The sequence below is a fragment of the Mandrillus leucophaeus genome, unplaced genomic scaffold (genome assembly GCF_000951045.1).
Source record: "Mandrillus leucophaeus isolate KB7577 unplaced genomic scaffold, Mleu.le_1.0 Scaffold804, whole genome shotgun sequence".
Taxonomy (NCBI): domain Eukaryota; kingdom Metazoa; phylum Chordata; class Mammalia; order Primates; family Cercopithecidae; genus Mandrillus; species Mandrillus leucophaeus.
In genome coordinates, this window is record NW_012108742.1 from 1,016,627 (window position 1) to 1,041,548 (window position 24,922).

At 39.7% G+C, this 24,922-nt stretch overlaps 1 protein-coding gene across 8 annotated transcripts in view; it reads left to right on the top strand.

Moving 5' to 3' along the window:
• Positions 1-731: 731 nt before the first annotated feature.
• Positions 732-24,922, top strand: part of SYNCRIP (synaptotagmin binding, cytoplasmic RNA interacting protein) — a 33,264-nt gene continuing 9,073 nt past the window's right edge. For 4 of the 8 annotated variants that reach the window (XM_011967610.1, XM_011967614.1, XM_011967613.1 and 1 more), the window contains exons 1-9: positions 732-889; positions 1,622-1,740; positions 1,861-1,968; positions 4,809-4,922; positions 5,022-5,198; positions 18,290-18,425; positions 19,719-19,924; positions 22,996-23,145; positions 23,473-23,594. In XM_011967610.1, coding sequence (XP_011823000.1) covers positions 742-889; positions 1,622-1,740; positions 1,861-1,968; positions 4,809-4,922; positions 5,022-5,198; positions 18,290-18,425; positions 19,719-19,924; positions 22,996-23,145; positions 23,473-23,594 — 1,280 coding nt within the window. In that variant the 5' untranslated portion in view covers positions 732-741. Of the gene's footprint in view, positions 890-1,621; positions 1,741-1,860; positions 1,969-4,808; positions 4,923-5,021; positions 5,199-18,289; positions 18,427-19,710; positions 19,925-22,995; positions 23,146-23,472; positions 23,595-24,922 lie in introns of all 8 variants that reach the window. The other 4 variants (XM_011967615.1, XM_011967611.1, XM_011967608.1 and 1 more) reach the window with 3 other exon arrangements.

A 24,922-nucleotide genomic window follows, 5' to 3' on the forward strand; every position in this document is an offset into this window, starting at 1 on the left:
GCCTCGGTGTTTAGGGGCGAGATTGTGCTGCTGTAGCTTTCTGGGGGCTCCGACCGCGGCTTCGGGTTGATGTTGGGAACCAGTGATGGTCGTCTTGGTTTGGGATTCGTTGGGTTTCCGTTGAAGGAAGTTGTAGGACATTGGAAGGCGCAGAGCACGTGTTTCTAATGGGCTCCTGGCGGCCGCAGTGGTGAGACTGCCGCTCTCGGTGCGGAGTCAGGGGCGGGCTTTGGGGTGCGGGGTTGAAGGGTGGAGAAATTGGGTGGTGGGAAGGTGGCTTGTATGAGCGCTTTGTTCTTCGCTGGCTGTTGTTACCGATCTATAAGCGGCAGGCGGGAAAAGCGCGCACTTTGGGGGTTTATCTTTGAGAGAGACGAGCCCAGTTTTGCTTTCTCCACACACACCTCATTTTCCGAACGGGCACAGCTGCATGTGACAAGCTGGCTCGTACCCGTGCTGATTGGGCTGTATTTGTAATATGGTTTTTCCTAGGGAGTGTTAGCAGGTGAGTCAGGGGAGGTGCTAAGGAAGAATATAGTGAATCGGTCCTTCTGTGCCCTGTGCTCCAAATCTGGCTTGTCAGGCGATAGTGACTGTAAGGCTTTTTTTAAAGGGAGGCACAGGCTAGCTGGTGTAGTCAATGGTAGAGAAAGTAAAGATGGGGCTCTCATATTGTCCTCTATTCTTTTTGAAGATCCTAGTTTAATTTTGCTTATTGCGTTTGAACAGATCTCTGGAAACATGGCTACAGAACATGTTAATGGAAATGGTACTGAAGAGCCCATGGATACTACTTCTGCAGTTATCCATTCAGAAAATTTTCAGACATTGCTTGATGCTGGTTTACCACAGAAAGTTGCTGAAAAACTAGATGAAATTTACGTTGCAGGTAAGAACTAACACTTGCAAAATTACATTATGAAATTTTTCTATTGGATTTCTGGCTTTGAGCTAAAATAGCAACTTTTTGTGGTTTCCAATAAGTGTGGGAACTGGAGTTTTGCTTGTTGTGATAGCTGGTTAATTTAAGTTTGAAGTAGAGGTTAAGATGTATAGAGGGAGGGAAGAAGAGAAGGTTAGGAGCTAAAGGCTGGCTTGCATGCTGGCCTGATGGATAAGTAAGTATATGATAGTAGCAACAGCTGCTAATGTTGGGAACAGGCCATGTGACTTTTTTGAGTATTTTTATAGTAGGATTCTTCTTAAATAACTTGGTAACTGTAGACTCGTTTTCTTGTCTTTTTGGTGCGGCTGTTAACTTTTTCTGGTGATATTTGAAATGAGTAGAGGTTCAGTTGTCATGCTTGGTACTTTGTTGGTTGATTCTAGGTTTTGTAAGCCTGTATACTGTAGACATACTGTAGTGCTCAGAGCTATCAGACTTTGGAGATAAAAGATGTAAAAGAAGTTAGCTCATTATTACAAGTGTGGTTGGCAGGGCCTATTTAGTTCAGGATGCAGTTCAGAGTGGCTGAAGTGTGTTTTTTTTTTTTTTTTTCAGATATGGATAAGGGGAGTAGAAGAATTGTAAAGGCACACATGTACCTGTATTGCCAACATAGTCTTCTCAAAAAAATCTTTTCTAAAAATATTAAAACCTGATAACCTTTATTTTTTCCAGGGCTAGTTGCACATAGTGATTTAGATGAAAGAGCTATTGAAGCTTTAAAAGAATTCAATGAAGACGGTGCATTGGCAGTTCTTCAACAGTTTAAAGACAGTGATCTCTCTCATGTTCAGGTAATGTTAATGTCAGTGTGAAAAGAATTAAAAAATTTGAGTAGTTTTGATACTGTCTGCTAAATTTTATTAGACTCAGATATGGTTATTGTTAAATATTAATGGAACATTTTTTTGCAGAACAAAAGTGCCTTTTTATGTGGAGTCATGAAGACTTATAGGCAGAGAGAAAAACAAGGGACCAAAGTAGCAGACTCTAGTAAAGGACCAGATGAGGCAAAAATTAAGGTATGTCTTTCTATACTCCCTTTAGTTTTAAAGTTCTTTTAACTTTTCTAATTTTGGTAAATATTCCTTGGGTATGAAATGGATGTATGTTAGATGTTGAGATAATTCATCAATCTCTCCTAATTCCTGTTTTTTTTTCCATTTCTTTTAACTATTTGTTTCTAAAGCAATTTGCTGTGAAGTTTATCATGTTATCCAGCTACTGATGTTTAAATTTTCTATTGGTAGTTCCGATAAAAGATTAAAAGAAATACACTCGTCATACCTCTAATTATTTTTTGAAAAGCTGGAAAGCCAGCTTACTGATAGTTGAATACTGGTGGAGAATGTACACTTGGCAACTGTTTTTCTTAGGAGTTTCAAACCCCAGTGAATTTAGAATGTTAACCCTGCTGCCTTCCACTTCCGTCAGTATGGATTATTAGATTGTTTCTCAAAGCAGCTTTAACAGTAAGATTGTTTAGTGTGTATATGTAAATGAGAAACTGAGGCTAGGAAGGGAAGGCTCTTTTTTTTGGTTTAAGATTATACTGAATGGCTTTAAATTCAGCTCAGTTTTGATCTTTATATTGGTGAGTTTTCTTATTTATAGACAATGTGGTGATCATATTACTTTTTAATCTGGTGTGCTTTGTAGTGTGCCAGTGCTGTTGAGCCAAGCATATGGTTTAAGAAAATCAGTTAAGGGTATAGGCCTTGAGCATTGTTGTATTGGTGTGGACACAGGGAAAGCCTAGAATATGGAAAAGGTTGGTATATGGATTTAGCTGTTTAAAGATAGCCATGAATTTGAGGCTTTCACAGATCTAGCTGTGAGTGAATTGAGTTTTATCTGTAAATCTAGTTTTTCCATAAAAGTGGTGTATAGTTGTCTTGATTGTAATTCAGTTGTAATTAAGTCTGCATTTGTGAGCTAGATAGAACTTACTCAAATTTTTAAACTTTCAGTTTGTGACTTTCAGTTTATTTTGGAAAGGGATGGCTTAATTTTTTTTTTTTTTTTTTGGTGGGGAGACAGTCTCACTCTGTCGCCCAGGCTGGAGTGCAGTGGTGTGATCTTGGCTCACTGCAACCTCCACCTCGCGGGTTCAATCAGTTCTCCTGCCTCAGCCTCCTGAGTAGCTGGGAATACAGGCTGGCACCACCAGACCCAGCTAATTTTTGTATTTTTAGCAGAGATGAGGTTTCAGCATGTTGGCCAGGATGGTCTCGATCTCTTGACCTCATGACCCACCCTCCTCAGCCTCACAGTCCTGAGATTACAGGTGTGAGCCACCACACCCGTCCGCTTAAATTTTTAATGAGACCTAAGTTGTGGTAAGATGGCATAGAGACATTTTTAGAGGAAGTCTGACAGAGTGAATAAGTTTTTCCTTTCTGTTTTTATGGATTGACAAAAAGTGTTATTTGGGTCATAACGATTAAGGTTAAAAAACTCCTTTATAGCACAGGGATTACATGTGAGAAAATGGAAAGATGAGCTATTATTACTGATTTAGTTTATGTTACAGTCATAGATGTGAGCAAGTTTATGAATGTTTTTATGAATTACAGTATTTTTCATAAACATTTAGTGTCCTTTGAGTTAGAAGTTTTAAAAGTCTGTCCAGTAATTTTCAGAGACTGAGGTGACCCTAAATAATAGCATTTTGATACATTTTGTCAGATGGCTAGGGTTAGTCTGTTTTTATTTCAGAATGTACTAGCTAATGGAATTGGTTTTGTTTGGGAAACCACTTTTGTGCTTCGTGGTTGAGACAGTGGAGAAGGGGAATAATTTGACTTTTTTCTTTCAGTTAATGGAGGACTATGCTTCTTTTTTTGTTTGTTTTTTGTTTTCTGTTTTTTGTGATGGAGTCTCGCTCTGTCACCCAGGCTGGAGTGCAGTGACGCTGTCTTGGCTCACTGCAACCTCTGCCCCTCCAGGTTTAAGCAGTTCTCTGCCTCAGCCTCTGGAGTAGCTGGGATTACAGGTGCGTGCCACCACGCCGGGCTAATTATTTGTATTTTTAGTGGAGACGGGGTTTCACCATCTTGGCCAGCCTGGTTTTGAACTCCTGACCTTGTGATCCACCCGCCTCGGCCTCCCAAAGTGTTGGAATTACAGGTGTGAGCCACCACACCCAGCCTATACTTCTTTCTATACTTTGCCTAGAATAGGAATAAATTCTTAATGCTTTGAGTAAATATGAGTTGTGTAAATTTTAACAGTACTTTTTGGGAATTAAAATGTAGAGGTTATGTAATGTTGCAGTCTTATAAAGTTTTAAAAGTCATTTTGGCTGTTACTTTTTCTGAATGACCCATGCTATCCCATGAAATATGGCACATAAATGTCAAATAATAATAGGAGATTTTTTTCGCTGTAGCTCCCAAGTTTCTAGACTTGGTTTGGGAAGTGTAATTTCTTCTGAGGTTGGCACAATGCCCAGAATGGCGTATAACCAGAGTGGGGTTATACGGAATTTATTGGGTAAAAGATCCAGACTTGAAAGATACTCAACCAAATTAGGTACAATCATTTTTTAAGGTGGTGTTAACAGAGTAATACATTCTGTCTTGAAAGTTGCTAATGGATTGATCTTTTTGTTCATTAAGCACACTATTCAATTAAGTAGAGACTGGAAAGTAATTTGAACAAGACCCTGGAATTTTGGTAATAATTTAGAAGTATAACAAGTACACATTAAGGGGAAATTTTGAAACAGATATCACAAACTTGTTTATGAGGGAACATGCCAAGATAATTGGAAAGATTTGAGCAAGGTGGATGTTAACTGCTAAACGTATGGGTGTGGTCTAGTGAATTAAATGTATTAATGACGTTTGAACTTTTCAAGGCACTCTTGGAAAGAACAGGCTACACACTTGATGTGACCACTGGACAGAGGAAGTATGGGGGACCACCTCCAGATTCCGTTTATTCAGGTCAGCAGCCTTCTGTTGGCACTGAGGTAAAGCAACTAAAAACTTGTACCTTTTGTAGTGAAAGCACAGGTGTCTGGTTTCCTAAAGCAATTCTCCATGGTTTTTACTTAATATTTAATTTGCAGATATTTGTGGGAAAGATCCCAAGAGATCTATTTGAGGATGAACTTGTTCCTTTATTTGAGAAAGCTGGACCTATATGGGATCTTCGTCTAATGATGGATCCACTCACTGGTCTCAATAGAGGTTATGCGTTTGTCACTTTCTGTACAAAAGAGGCAGCTCAGGAGGCTGTTAAACTGGTAAGTTGTCCTTTTTTTCCCTTCAGTTTTCACGTTCACTGTCTTTAATATCAAGTTTTTTTCTTATTGTGCCTAAGAGTTACCAAACATTTTTTGAAGTACTGATTTAGGCGGGTGTTTTTTTTCTTTTTTTTCCATATCACTGTGCAAGCATTGTAGTGATATTCTTTGCATGTATAGTTGATAGGATTCCACATCTAAAAGGGCAGCATGGTAGAATTCCTAGCAGTTGGTTCTTAGAAACATCTGGCTTAGTGATGTTTTTTGTTTGTTTGTTTAAATTTATAGGGATGTGAAAAGATTTAAGAAAAGTAACTGTGGTAAGGGCTCTCATACTTCCTGGCCGTACCTGAGCCATCCCTTTTTCTAAAATAATTCACAAAAGACATTGTGATACATTTCTAGTTGATGAAACAAAAGATTTTATGGTGAGTGGCAATATTTGATTTAAAAATACCAGATGTTAGGTAAGGACCTGGTAATTTTTCCAGCTTTTTTAAAAAGGAAATCTTTTCTTCTCTTCTCTTCTCTTCTCTTCCCTTCTCTTCTCTTCTCTTCTGACCGAGTTTCTCTCTTTTTGCCCAGACTGAAGTGTTGTGATTTCGGCTCACTGCAGCCTCCACCCCTTAGGTTCAAGTGATTTTCATGCCTCAGCCTCCCGAGTAGCTGGGATTATGGGCACCTGGTGCTATGTCCAGCTAATTTTTGTATTTTTAGTACAGATGGGGTTTCGCCATGTTGGCCAGGCTGGTCTCGAACTCCTGACCTCAGGTGATCCACTTGCCTCGGCCTCCCAAAGTGCTGGGATTATAGGCACGAGCCACCACACCCGGCCAGAAAGAGATTTTAATATTTTAAATTACAGTTTATATAACTCCTTTAAACTAGCTTTATTAAGTTCTGTGACTGAAGTGATTCTGCATTTTATAGTTGAAGAGTTGGGGCCTAATTTAAACCCATAGAATGTATCAAGCAATACACCTGGGGAGAACTTTTGTACAGGATAGCTCACTGTGCCACGTTTGTTAAATTTGCTTTATCTGGCTTGTATATCCTGTGGGTAATTCCAGACAAACTTAAAAAATCTTCAGACTGATTTTTTTCCCCCTCCCTCCTGAGTTTTCCCCCTTCCCTTACCGTGAGGTCTATCACTTTTAAGCAAGCCTTAAAGAGAAAAGTAAAACTCGTAAGTCTTCCTTTTCTTTTTTTTTGGGAGATAGAATCTCGTTCTGTCACCTAGGCAGGAGTGCAGTGGTGTGATCTTGGCTCACTGCAATCTCCGCCTCCCAGGTTCAAGCAATTCTCGTACCTCAGCCTCTCTCCGGTAGCTGGGGTTACAGGCATGCACCACCACACCTGGCTAAATTTTGTATTTTTGGTAGAGACAAGGTTTCACCATGTTGGCCAGACTGGTCATGAACTCCTGACCTCAGATGATCTGCCTGCCTCAGTCCCGCAAAGTGCTGGAATTGCAGACGTGTGCCACTGCACCCAGCCAAGTCTTCCTTTTCTGTATTGCGTGAATACCTCCAACTGGTTTGCATAATTGAGTATGATGGAAGTTTAACAGTAAAAAAGTATGCTACTTGAAAGAATATAAGTCTTTACAAAGAGAATTTGGGAATTTAGATATTTCTTTTCAAATCATGTCAGATTTTTCCCTTAAAAGAGTGCTTTCTATTTTAGAGGGAATTCAGATTTACTGGTAACCTTTGAGTTGTCAAAATTTTAGTTTCAGCAGTTGAATTTGAGGGGCATTTCGAGCTCTAGAAAGAGGTACCTTAGAAATCTTTTAGTTTTTATTATTTGTTTTTTGAGACAAAGTCTCTGTCACCCAGGCTGGAGTGTGGTGGGCATGATCTTGCCTCACTGCAACATCTGCCTCCTGGGCTCAAGCAATTCTCCTGCTGCAGCTGCAGCCACCGAGTAGCTGGGAAAACAGGCGCGTACCACCACGCCAGGCTAATTTTTGTATATCTAGTAAAGACAGGGTTATGTTGGCCAGGCCGGTCTCAAACTCCCGACCTCAAGTGATCTGCCCGTCTTGACCTCCCAAAGTGCTGGGAGGACAGACATGAGCCACTGTGGCCGGCAGGTTGGTCTTGAACTCGTGGCCTCAAGCCATCCTCCTACTTCAGCTTCCCAAAGTACAAGGATTACTGGCATGAGCCACCTTGCCTGGCCCAAAATCCTTTAATCTCGTATAAGAGAATAGAATATTTTTGCCAAGTAGCAATAAAGTAGCAGTAAGTGAAAATACAGAATGATCTAGTAAGCAATGAGGTATCTGAACTACAGAAAGTTAATACAGTGGGCCCTCTGTACCATGGGTCCTGCCTTCACAGTTTCAGCTAGCTGAAGATTGAAGATACTCCAAAAAAACCCAATAAAGAAATAGCAATACACCAGTGTGTAAGAGAATGTTCATGGGTTATATGCAAACACTACACTATTTAAGAGAGTTGAGGATTCATGGATTTTGGTATGGGTTCCTGGAACCAGTCCCCTATATGTACTGAGGGACCACTGCAGAATTTAGCTAGTGGTATCAGATCCATTTTTTAACATTTTGAAAAAGAATCATTAAACTGACATTGTATGTTGCTTAATTGTTGCCATCAAAATATACCAGTTATGGTAGGTGACCACTGTAACTTATTTATAGATGTTTTCCAGAAACCTTACAGTAAAGATACATCATTAGAGGAAGATAGTTTATAACCCATTAGTAACACAGTGATTTTGAGTGCCAGTAGACACTTGGAAATGTTTCCATTTGTACAGTTGCCTTGTTTAATAAATAAATTCCAAAATTGCATTGCTGTAGGCTGCTTAGAATATAGTCTTATTAATATAGTTTTTAAATATAATGAAGAAACTTCTGTAGATAATCAGGCGTTCTTTTCGATTGACCTAGGAGTTAACTCTTGTCCTAAAACTTTCTACATTTCTTTCTGTGTTTCTCTGCCCTGATCCGAGTCCTTTTCTGGGGTCATAATTTTTTGGTACTACCTGATTAATAGGAGACTTTGCATTTTGTTGTCTTTTAAAAGATACTTCTGGCAGGGTGTGGTTGCTCACATCTGTAGTCCCAGCACTTTGGGAGGCTGAGGTGGAAGGATTGATTGAAACCAACCTGGGAAACATAGACCCCCATCTGTACCAAAAAGGTAACAGATTAGCCAGGCATGGTGGCGTGCACCTGTGGTCCCAGGAGGTCAAGGCTGCAATGACCTGTGATCATGCCACCGCACTCCAGCCTGGGCAACAGAGACCCTGTCTGAAAAAACCAAAAAGGGGGAAAAAATTATTTCCAATGGTAGCTATTGATATACAGCCACTAGGATATATTGGTCATATCATCATTTGCTTTTTTTGACTTTTCAGTACGTTTTTTTGAAACGGAGTCTCCCTCTGTTGCCCAGGCTGGAGTGCAGTGGTGTGATCTTGATTCTCTGCAACCTCTGCCTCCTGGGTTCAAGTGATACTCCTGCCTCAGCCCCCTGAGTAGCTGGGATTACAGGTGCGTGCCACCATGCCTAGCTAATTTTTGTATCTTTAGTAGAGATGGGGTTTCACCATGTTGGCCGGGCTGGTCTCAAACTCCTGACCTCAGACTCGGCCTCCCAAAGTGCTGGGAGTACAGGTGTGAGCCACCACACCCAGCCTACTTTTAAGTAAATGGTTTATTTAATTTAATTTAATTTAATTTAATTTATTTATTTGTTTGTTTGTTTGTTTATTTATTTATTTGAGAGGGAGTCTCACTCTGTTGCCCAGGCTGGAGTGCAGTGGCACGATCTTGGCTCACTACAAGCTCCGCCTCCCAGGTTCACACCATTCTCCTGCCTCAGCCTCCTGAGTAGCTGGGAGTACAGGCACCCACCACTATGCCCAGCTAATTTTTTTTGTATTTTTTTTTAGTAGAGACGGGGTTTCACCCTGTAATCCGGGATAGTCTCGATCTCCTGACCTCGTGATCCACCTGCCTCAGCCTCCCAAAGTGCTAGGATTACAGGCGTGAGCCACTGCGCCCAGCCTTAAGTAAATTGTTTTAATTATTATTATTATTTTTGGAGGCTGGGTGTCACTCTGTTGCCCTTGCTGGGGTGCAGTGTCATGATCAAAGCTTACTAACCTTGAACTCCTGGGCTTACGTGATCTTCCTGCCTCAGCTTCCTAAGCAGCTGGGACTACGAGGGCACCACCATGCTAGGTTAATTTTTAAACTTGTAGAGGTGTTGTCTCACTATGTTGTCCAGGCTAATCTTGAACCCTTGGCCTCAAGCAGTCTTCCTGCCTTGGCTTCCCAAATTGCTGGGATTACAGGGGTGAGCCACTGTGGCCATTGTCTGCTTTTTTAAAAAGGATTCTTTACTGTGGGTAGGATCTGGTGGATTTGCTTTAGCACAACAAAGAACTAGATTTTAGAGAAAGTGAAGTAATTGAAACATTGTAGAGAAAATATAAATCCCAAGTTGTTTGGATACACTTTGTATTCATTTGTGGATGTGAATACCCCTTTCCTAAGTATATTCTTCAAGGGCGCATACTTTGGAAACTATCTCTACTGTGTTACGTTTTGAGAGATTCTACTTGTTACAATTCTGTCCAAAGTGAATTTTTAATTGAAGTGCCATTCTAGTTATATATAACTAAATGCTGGGAAAGTGCCTTGTGCCTCCTTTGCATTATTTATAGATCAGACAAGATTGAAGCACCTCTGTCTGGAGGAATATCTTAGGTTGAGATAGTTTTAGGTATTTGGCATTGTTTTTTTAATACTGATACAGCAATGATTAGTTTCTCTAGGTTAAATAGTATTGTAGACTTTATATTTGTATGTGGACTTACAAAAATGGGTTAATTGATGTTAACAGTTGAAGAAGCATGAAGTTAATTAAAAGCAACTGCAAGTTTCTTAAATGACCCTGATTCTAGCCAACATCTACCTTTATTTTGAGGAATGAAAAAAATCCATTTGCAAATGATGATAATCTAGCTAGGGAAGTAAGATCTAAACTTGTGAAAAGGTGATTAATAGCTACTACTCGAATGCTTGTTAAGGGTCAGGAGCTTTGCTAGATGCTATGTTATTACCTTTAAATTCTGCCTCAACAACCCTTTCTGCCAGGTTGTGGAAATAGACTTGCCTGAGACGATTCAGCTAAACATCCCAGCCCTAGTTTCATGCCGGGTTTCTTTAACTGAGGTCCCTATTGTTAGACATAACAATTTAAGGCAACTCTACAATTTACGTCACCAGGTAGCCTGATAACTTTAAATTATGCGGTGGTTTAGGTAGTGTTAAAGAGTTAAGTAGGTTCCATCTGTTGCCAAAATATTTTGGCATCTGACACTTTTTATCATTTTCACTGCTACTACCCTAGTCTAAGGTACCATTTGTACCACTCAGACTACTGAAGAAACCTAGCTAGTCTCACTGCCTTCTGTTGCCCTTTATATTTGGCAACATCGATTAGATTACAGCATTCCTATGCTGAAAAATGACTTACAGACAAGACCCTATTCAGATAAGTTCCTTCTTCTTTTCCCCGCTCTTCCTTTAATTACCCTTTTAGCCATGCTGCTTCGTCTTTTTTGTCTTTCAAATAAGCCATGGTGTTTTTTGTTGTTGTTGTTGTTGTTTTTTCCTTCTTTTTTTTGAGACGGAGTCTTGCTCAGTCGCCCAGGCTGGAGTGCAGTGGCACGATCTTGGCTCAATGCAGGCTCCGCCTCCCGGGTTCACGCCATTCTCCTGCCTCAGCCTCCCAAGTAGCTGGGGCTACAGGCGCCCGCCACTACGCCCGGCTATTTTTTTTTTTTTTGTATTTTTAGTAGAGACCGGGTTTCACCCTGTTAGCCAGGATGGTCTTGATCTCCTGACCTCGTGATCTGCCCGTCTCGGCCTCCCAAAGTGCTGGGATTACAGGCGTGAGCCACCGCGCCCTGTCTCTTATACACATCTAGATGTGTATAATTTTTTGAGACAGAGTCACACTCTGTCACCCAGGCTGGAGGGCAGTGGTGCGATCACAGCTCACTGCAACCTCTGCCTCCTGGGTTCAAGCAGTTCTGCCTCAGCTACCGAGTTGCTGGGATTACAGGTGTGCACCACCATGCCTGGCTAATTTTTGTATTTTTAGTAGAGATGGGGTTTTGCCATGTTGGCCACACTGGTCTCGATCTCCTGAGCTCAACAGATTTGCCCACCTCAGCCTCCCAAATTACTGGGATTACAGGCGTGAGCCACCGTGCCCAGCCAAGCCATGGCCATTATCGTTTTAAGGCTGCCTTCTGCTGTTCTGCTTTTTGTAGCGGTTGAAAGCAGCCCGTTTATGACTGATGCTTTCTTTTCAGGTAAGATGACATTGAGCACCTTACCACCAGTTGCCCCCATGACAGTATTCTAAGAATGGTAAATTAGATTTTGCTTGGATGAGCTTGTAATTATTTTTTGACTTTGTAAATTATTTACATGTCTTTTCCCATTAGAATATATATATTTTTTCTCTCTCCCTAACATTTAGAACTGTGCCCCAATATATAGTAGGTGCTCGATAAATAACCTGACTAGCTGACCACTGCTCTCTGATATTCCTGTGTAACTCATGGACCATTTGCTGCTTTAATAGCCTCCATTTACAATTCTGTGCTACTAGCTGCCCTATGATTAGGGTGAATTAATAGGTGGTGATGCTTTCTTCCCTTACTCACCTAGGGGATGTTTGGAAATAGACATGTTGATTTAAAGACCATGGAGAAGGGCAGGCAGGTGTGTTTGTGTATTTGTGTGGTATGTTGCTGGAATTGGAGCCCAAAGGTAGTGATGCGGCAGTTCAATGACAATCTTAAATAATGGAAATATCCTGATGAGATACTAAATGTCTGTGTACAAACATTGGAATAGATGAGATCTGTTTGCACATAACAAGTTATTTTATTTTATTTTATTTTTTTTTTGAGACGGAGTCTCGCTCTGTCGCCTAGGCTGGAGTGTGGCAGTGGCACAATCTCAGCTCACTGCAAGCTCCGCCTCTCAGGTTTACGCCATTCTCCTGCTTCAGTCTCCTGAGTAGCTGGGACTACAGGCGCCTGGCTAATTTTTTTGTATTTTTAGTAGAGACGGGGTTTCACCATGTTAGCCACTATGGTCTTGATCTCCTGACCTTGTGATCCTCCCATTTCGGCCTCCCAAAGTGCTGGGATTACAGGCGTGAGCCTCTGTGCCCAGCCCACAAGTTATTATTTTGATAGCTCTGATGGTTTTAGTCACCAGATTGGTTGTGTATACAGTCATGATGTGTGTACAACCCTTTTTTTTTTTTTTGAGACAAATCCTCACTCTGTCACCAAGGCTGGAGCGCAGTGGCGCTGTTTCAGCTCACTGCAACCTCTGCCTCCTGAGTTCAGGAGATTCTCCTGCCTCTGCCTCCTGAGTAGCTGGGACTACAGGAGCCGCCACCATGCCTGGCTAATTTTGTTTTGTTTTGATACGGAATCTCGCCCTGTTGCCCAGGCTGGAGTGCAGGTGAGTGCCACCACGCCCAGCTGATTTTTGTATTTTTAATAGAGATGGGGTTTCACCATATTGGCCAGGCTGGTCTCCAACTCCTAACCTTGTGATCCGCCCACCTCGGCCTCCCAAAATACTGGGATTACAGGCATGAGCCTCTACACCTGGCCTTTTTTTTTTTTTGTATTTTTAGTATGTTGACCAGGCTGATCTCAAACTCCCAACCACCAGTGATCCATTTGACTCAGCCTCATGTACAGCCATTTTGATGAATGTAGTTGACAAGATAGGTTCAGAGATATTTTAATAATAATTTAGCAAATAGTGTGTTTAGCATGAAAACTTTTTCTGCAGATAGGTTCTTAAGAGAGTTTATAGAACATGAAAGACTGCTGTTAACAGTGGAAGCAAATGGTGCGAAGGGTAAAGGAAGGATGAAGGGAGACTGGGTTAGGTTGTTGGAGAAGGCTTTGCAATAAAGAGGTTTGAGCAGCACAGTGAAGAGAAAAGGTGGATCTAGTTGAGGCAGTGTTTTGTGGAAATAAAACTTGTAATAAAGTCAGTGCCAGCAGTTAGTTCATACTAAGCTGCATAGCACCCCTCACCCCCTTTTTGAGCCCTGGTGTGGGTGGCATGATGTAAATGGCTGAATAATGAAGATTATTTGAATAAAGAGAACAAAGGCCAGGAGGAGGGTGGCAGCAAGAGAAAGGAGAAAGGTGGGAGATTTTGGAAAGAGAAAGGCTATAGTGGTATGCTCTAGGTTGTATTCTAGTTTTTATCAACAATTGAAAGTGTAGTTGGACTGTTTATGATATGTTTGGTAACTTGAATCTGCATGCAGTAATTAATGCCTTGGATGATGGTCAGGATCTGAAAAAATCTTGATAGCCTGAAAAAGAAACTTAGTATCTATCAAGATGGAATTGACTAAAGTCAAGTATTTACACTAGTTTAACAAGTAAGCTGTGATGTCAGTAATGTGTGGTTGCCAAATAAGCTAGGATAACAGACAATATGTAAGAGTGGTATGGTGTCTAGAAGTGGAAAATTAGTAATAAGCTCCAGTTTATTCTAGACTCCTGTTTCAGTCTGCACTGACAATATTGTGTTAGAGTGTCACTCTATAGTGACACTTGTCAGTATTTCTTGGAGGTATCAGGGAAGCAATGATTAGCCAAGCATAGGGAACAACTGAGTCATGTGCATGTGTGCCAGGTATATGAAATGCTGTCATTTGGGGGAAATAAATAGGTTTATTTAAGGAAGCAGATTTTGGCTCATTGTGAAGAAGGCTTTATAATTAAGAAATCTTTAGGCCGGGTACGGTGGATCATGCCTGTAATCCCAGCTCCCAGCATTTTGGGAGGCTGAGGCGGGCGGATCACCCGAGGTCAGGAGTTCGAGACCAGCCTGGCCAATGTTGTGAAACCCTGTCTCTACTGAAAATACAAAAATTAGCAGGGTGTGATGGCGCACGCCTGTGGTCCCAGCTATTAGGGAGGCTGAGGCAGGAGAATCACTTGAACCGGGGAGGTGGAGGCCGCAGTGAGCTGAAATCGCGTCACTGCACTCCATCCTGGGTGTCAGAGCGAGACTCAGTCTCAAAAAAAAAAAAAAAAATCTTTAATGTGGATGGCTTTGGAGGTAGTGGCTTTGCTGAGAAGAGTTAGGACTAAGCAGCCTCTTCTGGATCAAATTCCAAATTTGACATTGCTGAATTTCTGAGAATTTGGTGATTACGAAGGAAGGACTTAAAAGTGACTTAAAATTTTGAGCCTTGATGACAGGGATGTTCCAGACTGTACTATTGTTTTGGTGTTCTTAAAAACTGAAGCCTCACATTGATTCATGATCATAATTAATCTTCATTTTCTGTTTGCTTCATCTCACTGTGGTATTGAACTTGAAAGCTAGATTTTCACAACTAACTTAAGATCCAGGGCCAACCTTTCTAGAGTAGGAAAGATGAGACTTTTTTGTTTTTCTGTGCTCATGTTTTTATACCACTGTAGTGACCTGATACATTTACCTCTTGAATTAGGGTTTACTAGTATTAAATTAGAATCTCTTATTCACATTTGTTTTTTGTATTGCCCCCTTCACCATCTAACTCACTGTTACCCATCTTGCTGGGATAAGTGTTTTTTTTTGTTTTTGTTTTTGTTTTTAGGGTGATAGAGTGTCATTGGCGTAAGAAAGGTTAAGCAATTCAAGTATACGTACAAAAACATGCGGAATCCATAGATGGGGCGTTGCTTTAGGAAATGTTAATTTCTAGGTCCTACTTCTGTTATAGTTGGACAGTATACCCATAGAGTCTCCTTACTTTGTTCATTTAATGACTTACTTTCATTGGAGAGCCAATTTACTCTCTGTGTTACCTATAATAGTATAATTGTTCCAAGTTTTTTTTTTTTTTTTTTTTTTTTTTGGAGAGAAGGAGTCTTGCTCTGTCGCCCAGGCTGGAGTGCAGTGGCGCGATCTCCTGCCGCCCAGGTTCAAGCGATTCTCCTGCCTCAGCCTCCCGAGTAGCTGGGATTACAGGTGCCTGCCACCACTCCCGGCTAATTTCTTTTGTATTTTAGTAGAGACGGGGTTTCACTGTATTGCCCAGGCTGATCTTGAACTCCTAAGCTTGGGCAATTTGCCTGCCTCGGCCTCCCAAAAGTGCTAGGAGTACAGGCATGAGCCACGGTGCCCGGCCCAAGTTTTTTTAATTGAAAAAATGTGGGTAGGGAGGAATCAGCAGTTTATTTTATAAATCCTGCTAAATATTTGTGTTATTTATGTTGTTCAGAGACCATATCCATCCTTTGTACTTTCTACCTACCATGCCTTGGCTAACTTGATTAGCATCAGGGTTAGTGATGATGGGTAGGAAAGAAAAAAATGGTCTTTCTGTAGATAATAATGGAAACGGTCTTTAATAATTTGAAGCAACATTGTTAATGTTGATGGTTAATGGAAGTGTTGCCTATGTTACAGATTAGCTGTCTTCTCTATATTTCTTTGATTGTTGCCTTGATGGAATGTTTCCATTGCCTTTTGTTTTGCCTTTGCCTTATAGATTTCTTACAAGGATTTTGGTTCCTCTTAATGGTGTATTTTCTTGGTAGAACTAAGAATTCAAGTTTTTGTTGGAAGTTTTTTAGTATTAGGTATTTTCTTATAGTTAATAGCTCCTGTTTTTAGAGCGTTTGGAAAATACCAGTTCCTCCCTCATTATACCAAAATCCGTCATCCCCAGAATTACTCCTGTTTTCGCCTTTACACACTTGGTATTTCTTTCCACCTTTTCCTGATATTTTAATTGTTTTTGTTAATTACTAGAATTAGTGATTGGACGACCAATTTGAAAACCACTGATTTGTTGCTAAGGCTGGCTGCTTGATGTTAAATTATAAGAATCTAGGGAATGCACATATTTTAAAGTAATTTATTGTGTTCTTAGTTTAATTTTATTTGTAAAATAAGGCATTATAATCTACTTGTCCGTAATTCTGTGCAATGATGGATTCAGCCATAGCTCTGCTACATTCAGGTAACATATTTCGGCGTTAAAAGATTATTAGTCTGATGGAAGAGAAAGACATGAATGCTATGTGAGAAGACAAAGTATGTGGCAGGAGTTTTCAACCTCAGCACTGCTAATCTTTTAGACTAGATAATTATTTGTGACAGCCTGTCTTCTGAGTTGTAAGATGTTTATCAGCATCCTTCTGTCTACCCACTAGATACCAGCAGCAAGTCCCCGCATCTTTCCAAGTTGTGACAATCAAGAATGTCAAATGACTTCTGGGGGGCAAAATCACTTCTGTTGAGAACTGTTGGTCTGTGTTAACATGGAGGAGTATTTTGTTGACCCTTTTAGGATTTATGGATTGAAGTATTGGGTGGTTGAACTCAATTTACAAGTATCCAGAGGAGTTTGTGTGGTAAAAGTTTCAGGGAAGGAAGGCAATATCTTCAGAGCCATAGGAGTATAAAAACTGCATGTGGCCTGGCGTGGTGGGTCACACCTGTAATCTCAGCACTTTGGGAGGCCGATGCGGGTGGATCACAAGATCAGGAATTCAGAGACCAGCCTGGCCAACATGGTAAAACCTTGTCTCTACTAAAAATACAAAAAATAGCTGGGTGTGGTGGCAAGTGCCTATAATCCCAGCTATACTCGGGAGGCAGAGGGAGGAGAATTGCTTGAACCCAGAAGGCAGAGGTTGCAGTGAGCCAAGATAGTGCCACTGCACTCCAGGCTGGGCGGCAGAGCAAGACTCTGTCTCGGGAAACACACACACAAAAAACCCCCGCATGTTTAAAAGTTAATATAAAAAGGTATTTGAGAGAGAAAGGAGAAGTAACAGGAGTCATCTTTCTAATTTTTTTAACCTTGTGCCTCTGGCATAAATGTAGAGAAATGGAGATAAACCTGGGATCAGGATGGCCACGCACTTGAATAGCCTGTACAGAATAGTGGGGTAGAAAACAATACATTTTTCTGAACTAGAGGTATGGTGTTTGAACCTTATTAAATTTTGACAAGATGGAGAAAGGGACAGGGAGGACTCAACTTTCTGAATTACATGTTTTCTTCTGTTATACCTGCTGTACCTAGCAAGAATGGGCATAATAGAAGAATGGTTTCTTTTGCTATAAGGTGATTCTATAAAGTTGTATGGAAATTGATGTTGGTTCTTTAGTTTGTGTAGCTCCACATGTAGAATAGATTTTGAGGTTAGTTGTGGTAGGATTAATCAATAAGTTTTGCCGCTGCTGCCACCATTATTAGTAACATAAATTTTGAGGTGGTAATTTTAACCCGTATAATCCACTTTTCTAGATTACTTGGATACTTTTGAACTTGGGTTTGTAAATAATACTAATTGGTTGATTTGTCATTTTAACACATTGCTTTTTGCCTCTGCGTTATGGTAATCTGGGATATGGTTACTTGAAAATTAAATTCACTTTTTTACTGTCATTTTAAAGTTGTTTCTATATCCTTTTGCTGTGACCAATCTACTTTTCTTTCTCCTTCATAACTTTGTTATATGCATAATGAAAATGAAATGGGGAAAAAGTACAGTTGGAGTCAGAAATAAAGCTGTCTTTTTAGACTTAAATATTTGAAACCCGAAATTTCTTATTGCAACTTTTGATAAGAGGAAGGGAAGATGGAAAAATAGATTTAGGTGCTGGTTAACAGAAAGGCAGAGATCTTGCTGATCTTGGGATCAGTTTTACTTGTGTGAGAGTAACTGATTGACGGGATGAATTTAAGTAAAAGTTAAGTTTTTGAGGAGCTGGCACTTTTTGAATTTAAATAAGTTGCTGCAGATCTTATTTCTAATTAATCAAGTAAAGGATTTAATAACCTTTTATTTGCATTAAATTGGTTCATAAACTTGTCCAATGAGTCTTGTTAATATAATCTGTTTCTCATGATTCCTTTGTATGGGAATTAAGGTAAACTAGTTTTTAAAGGATGATTTGCTCTTGTGTATCTTTTATAATAAACTCTTCTAGTTGTATATTGTAAGTAATTTAAAACATGATGCACTTTTTATCTTTTCAGTATAATAATCATGAAATTCGTTCTGGAAAACACATTGGTGTCTGCATCTCGGTTGCCAACAATAGGCTTTTTGTGGGCTCTATTCCTAAGAGTAAAACCAAGGAACAGATTCTTGAAGAATTTAGCAAAGTAACAGGTAAGTTGGATTTATTTGGAATGAGATGCAGCTTTTAATAATGAAGATAATAGCATATTTCTCTCTGTTAGGCATTGTTCTAAATACAATTATTGACTCATCAAATCCTCACTACAACTTTATAAAATGTAGGTAACCCCATTTTTCAGATTAGAAAAACAGGCATTCGGGGATTTTGGAAATAACTCGCCAAATGTTATACAAGTTAGTAGAGAATACAGCTAGGATTTGAATTCATTCTGCAAAATCATCGTTCTTTCCATGTTTTGGAAGATTGTATTTCTTTGTGTGTTCTTTCTCTAGGTGTTAGTTGATGTTCTTAGTAGAATTATGTGAATAATGATTGATTTTCTTCAAATTACAGGGAATAATAAGTATTGCTATAGCAGAGTTGTTTTTTTGAGACAGTCTTGCTTTGTCGCCCAGGCTGGAGTGTGGTGGTGTGATCTTGGCTCCCTGAAGCCTCTACCTCCCAGGTTCAAGCGATTCTCCCACCTCAGCCTCCTGAGTAGCTGGGATTACAGGCGCGCACCACCACACCTGGCTGATTTTTGTATTTTTTGTAGAGGTGGGGTTTCACCATATTGGCCAGGCTGGTCTTGAACTCCTGACCTCCAGTGATCTGCTCACCTCGGCCCCCCAGAGTGTTGCGATTACAGGCGTGAGCCACCGCACCTGGCCCATAAACAGAGTTTATATATTGTCAACATGATAAAAAATGTTTTGAACTGTAAAATGTCTTTTATAACAACTTTTAAATGACAGGTTGCTTTTATTAGAAAATATTTTGGTCTGCCAGCAGGGTCTAACAAATTATCAGCCTGTTATCAACCTTCAGGACACTGGAAATTTTTATGCAGTACTTATAACTTCTATTTTATTTGAAATAAAGCCATTGATATCTAACACCAGAAAAGTGCCATTAAAAAGAATTTAAGTGTTTGCATAATAAAAAAAATAGCCATGTTTGATCTATACTGCTGTTTTCTTACAACAGTTATATGAAGATTTTTTATCTGCCGCTCTGATTTAATTAGTGAAAGCAAAAACAGTCCTTAGGTCTAATTAAAAGAACAAATGTTTTTCTGGAGATTTCTGTGTTGAAAAAATCGGAAACAGATTAGGAAAATAATCCGGACCTAGTTTTTGATAGTCTTTTATAAAGCTGTCTAGTGAAGAAAAGAGATGACTTTTCATTTTGATATTTAAGTAGTATATTAGATAAATCCTTTGATCCAGTTATATTTGCTAGTTATTTTGTCTAATTTCCCTGGAATGGTTGCTTACTTGCAGAGGGTCTTACAGACGTCATTTTATACCACCAACCGGATGACAAGAAAAAAAACAGAGGCTTTTGCTTTCTTGAATATGAAGATCACAAAACAGCTGCCCAGGCAAGGCGTAGGTTAATGAGTGGTAAAGTCAAGGTCTGGGGGAATGTTGGAACTGTTGAATGGGCTGATCCTATAGAAGATCCTGATCCTGAGGTTATGGCAAAGGTAATGATAGTCAAGTTAAAAATCTTTTTTGAGGGATTAATGGGAGAAGGGCCGGGGGGTTGGGGGAAACATAAAATGAATTGTATACATTTTTTTATTTTTTGAGACAGTCTCTCTTTCGTTTCCCAGGCTGGAGTGCCATAGTGCCATCTTGGTTCACTGCAACCTCCGCCTCCCGGGTTCAAGTGATTCTCCTGCCTCCCAAGTAGCTGGGATTACAGGCGCCCGGCACCACACCTGGCTAACTTTTGTTATTTTTAGTAGAGCTGGGATTTCACCATGTTGGTCAGGCTGGCCTCGAACTCCTGAGCTTGGGATCCACCCACCTCAGCCTCCCAAAGTGCTGGGATTACAGGCGTGAGGCTACTGTGCCTGGCCCTGTACACATTTTTTTAAACCATATTTTTGGAGTTGGGAGAAATGTTCTTTACTAAGGGACTAGGCAGTGCACACTGGAAATACCATGTGCCTACAAAGTGAAAACAGAAATTGATTCGTGGATACTTAGCCATAATTGTATAGCCATCACAATCTTAAAATGAAGTAGCCTACATGCTGTAGACAGTTCACTTCCATTTTGTGTGTTTTTTAAGAGCAGTTTGAGTTTTTGAGAATGGCACCATTAGTTTACATGGTTTTGGGGTTAAAAGTCTTACTCCTAAAAATAGTAAATTATACTGGCCCCAGCAGAGCTGCTTGCAGTTACATTTAGCCATTATTAGGTATCTTGGTTTCAGCAGTCAGTGGAGACATTCTATGAGAATAAACATTCCTTGAGTCAACACTTTATTACACATTAGTGCAATAATTTGCAGTTATTGTTTCTCTCCTTTGTCCTCTTTTTTTCTTTTTTCGTAAGAGACAGGGTCTAGGTCTCTGGCCCAGGGCTAGAGTTCAGGGGCATGATCATAGCTCACTGTAGCCCCAGGCTCAAGAGATCCTCTCACCTCAGCCTACCGAGTAGCTAGAACTACAGGTGTGTACCAACATACCTGGCTAATTTTTAAAAAAATTTTTTGTAGAGACAGTTAGTCTCCCTGTGCTGCCCAGGCCGGTCTTAAGAACTCTTAGCCTGAAGGAATTCTGCTTCCCAAAATGCTGGGATTACAGGCATGAGCCACCATGCCCCAGTTACCCTTTGTCTTTTAAGAATTCTCCCTTTATTTCTTAGAGGTTAGGTGTCAGATACCACTAGTTCAGTTAAATTGAGGGTAATGTGAACTGCCAGGAAACTATAAATATTATTGAAGGATAAGTGTTCTTAGAGAAAAGAAAATAGGATTCTTTTTTCCTCTGGCCTGTGAAGTCTCACTGGGTTAGCACTTTAGATTAACACATTCAGATGGCATTCAAGTATTTTAGGAGGAAGTGATAATGTTAGTGAAAAGATTAAATTTTGTAATTGTACTTTGGGAAGCTTTCAGGATTGAGAGAACAGTTTACCTTATTTTGAACATTCCTTCCCCCTTTAAGATTTCAAAAGCAAGTTCTAATTAGTTTTGATCACTTGTGTTAAGTGCTAAACATTCAATAGCTCTCTTAAGAGGGCATGGTATTTACTTTGTTAGGAAAAGATTATCTTTTTTTAACTGCAAAATGATTAATTAATAATTATTACTGATGTAGCCTGTAGTCTACATTTTCTTTTTCATAGACTTCATTAGAGCAGTTTTAGTTTTAGTTTTAGGTTTATAGCAGAAAGCACAGAATTTCCATATGACTTCTGCCCCCTACACAGGCACAGCCTTCCTCACTGCTAGTATCCTGCACTGGAATAGTATGTTTTTTAAAATTGATGGACATAGATTGATCACCCAAAGTCTATAGTGTACATGAGGTCTCACTCCAGATGTATGTTCTGTGGGTTTGGAGAAATGTAAACCGTGTTTCCATCATAGTATTATACAGAATAGTTTCACTGCCCTAAAATTCCTCTGTCCTGTGCTTAGTCTTCCCTCCCCATTCAACCACTGTCAGTCACTGTCTCCCTAGTTTTGCCTTCTCAGAATGTTACATAGTTGGACCATACATTATGTAACCTTCACATTGTCTTCTTTCTCTTAGTAATACATGTTTAAAGTTCTTCTGTGTCATTTTGTGGCTTTTTACTTACTTCTTTATATCAGTTATAATATTCCTTCTGTACGTGCCACAATTGTCCATTCTCCCACTTAAGGACATCTTGGTTTCTTCCAATTTTTGGAAAAATTTTTTTTTTTCTCTTTAGAGACAGAGTCTCTCTCTGTCACCCAGGCTGGAGTGCAGTGGCACGATCTCAGCTTACTGCAACCTCTGCTTCCTGGGTTAAAGCATTTCTTATGCTTCAGCCTCCCGAATAGCTGGAACTATAGGCACGTGCCTTCGCACCCAACAAATTTTTGTATTTTTGTAGAGACAGGGTTTCACTGTGTTGGCCAGGCTGGTCTCGAGCTCCTGACCTTAGGTGATCCACCCGCCTCAGCCTCCCAAACTGCTGGGATTACAGGCAGGAGCCACTGCATCTGGCAAATTTTTGGCAATTACAAATAAAGCTTACTGTAAACATCCCTGTGTAAGTTTTTGTGTGCATGTAAGTTTTCAACTCTGGGTAAATAAGGAGCAGGATTGCTGGGTCATATGAAAGTGTGTGTTTAGTTTTGTAAGAAATCGCCAAACTGTCTTTCAAAAGGGCTATACCATTTTGCATTCCCACCAGCAGTGAATGAGAGTTTCTGTTGCTCTACATTCTTACCTGCATTTATAGTGTGTTGGATTTTGGCCATACTAATAGTTTCAACTTGCAGTTCCTGAATGACAGATTATATTGAGCATCTTCATGAGATTCTTTGCTATCTGTGTATCTTTTTTTGCAAAGCATCTATTTCAGGTCTTTCAACATGATCTAGCAATTCTGCTCCTTGATATTTACCCAAGGAGTTGAAAACTTTTTTTTTTTTTTTTTTTTGATATTCTGACATTCTTCTAATGGATTGTGATTTAAGTTAACTTTGTAGGGTAGGGTGGTAGGGTGGTGGCATCTTAGAAATTGAACTCTTTGGAAATAATACGGGGTTTTTTTTTCTTCCCCCTAGGTAAAAGTGCTGTTTGTACGCAACCTTGCCAATACTGTAACAGAAGAGATTTTAGAAAAGGCATTTAGTCAGTTTGGGAAACTGGAACGAGTGAAGAAGTTAAAAGATTATGCATTCATTCATTTTGATGAACGAGATGGTGCTGTCAAGGTAAATATGGTGGAATTATAGGCATCTAAATCAGACTAACAACTTCTAGTCATCTTAGAATTTCAAAATAGTTTTAGAAATTGGAGGAAACTTGGAAGTCCATGGAATCCACTCAAACTAAAACCTTTTGGTTTTAGTGAGCTTGGCAGTTTTCTAAGTAAAAATGAAAAATAGTTGAAGATCTGCATCTTTATATAAAATTATCTGACTGTCTACAGGGGGCTTTCTGTTGTCCTTCCTGCATTAATGATAATTGATTTTCTAGCTTTAAATGAATCATAATTGTCTGGAAGTCCTATTTTTATATTGACTATTTAATTTTTTAAGGCTATGGAAGAAATGAATGGCAAAGACTTGGAGGGAGAAAATATTGAAATTGTTTTTGCCAAGCCACCAGATCAGAAAAGGAAAGAAAGAAAAGCTCAGAGGCAAGCAGCAAAAAATCAAATGTGAGTGAAATTTGTATACTTAAAAATTGTATAAATTTTAATATTGATACACTAATTGGAAAATAACAGGTGTTGATCAGACTTGTTAAACAAATGCATAATATCCCTTTAAAGAAGACTTGAACGCTTTGAGTCATAGGGAAACACCAATGATCTAAAAAAGTATTTATTGAACTCTTACTATTGACCATATTTGTGAAAATAATCAGAATTGTAAATAAGCGGAATTTTGGTAAATTGGCAAAATGAAAAATCTGTGTAGCATTTTTTTGTTTTGTTTTGGGAGACGGAGTCTCGTTTTGTCACTAAGGCTAGAGTGCAGTGGCGCTCTTTCAGCTCACTGCAACCTCCACCTCCTGGGTTCATGGGATTCTCCTGCCTCAGCCTCCTGAATAGCTGGGTTACAGGCATGCGCCACCATGCCTGGTAATTTTTGTATTTTTTTTTTAGTAGAGGTTATGTTTCGTCATATTGACCAGGCTGGTCTTGAACTCCTGACCTCAGGTGATCCGCCCGCCTCTGCCTCCCAAAGTGCTGGGATTACTGAGCCACGACGCCCGGCCTATCTAGCATATTTTCTACGTATTTTATAGAATGTTCTCTTGAAAATGTCTTAAATATTAGCCGTCCAAACATCTTCATATGTTTGGTTAAAGGGTAGAGGGTTTTTTCTCTGAGAGGTAGGAAATACTAAATCTCTATTCATGATAGACTGTTTCTTCACCAGTAGTGCCCGTTGCCACCCCCAAAATTTCATGTGCCATGGATGGATTTTGAAAATGGAATGAGTATTAAAATTATAACAGTGTGATAAGAAAACAAGTAGATGTGCAATGAGTTATACTAATTAGAGAGACCTTTTTAGAGAATCTGTAAATAGGTATCTGCTTAAGACTGAAGGAAACAGTTGGGTAAGAATTGAAGTTAGCTCCTAAAAAGTTAGTCATTGATTTCCTAGAAGAGGGGTAATTGTTGTCGAATGTGAGAACAATAATCACTGTTAATACTATTCAAGGTTAATTTTCTGTTGATTGCCCTGTTTGGGATTCAAAAGGAGAGGATGCTTCTACATATTTCTGTTACTTCTTAATCAGGGAATTGATCAAGTTCTAGTTTCTGCAGTTAATTGTGCAGTTGGACAAGTTGGCAAGCTCTGAGCCTCAATTTCTTCAATTCTAAAATGGGGTCAGACTTAATTATGTAATAGCTCTTGTACTGTGATTATCCAAGTGACCCATGCTTGTTCTGGGACCAAAGAAAATATATTTTGTAGGTTTGATGATAGTGTAAAAGAAGGAAGACTACAAAAGAGTTAGTTTTAATGCTCC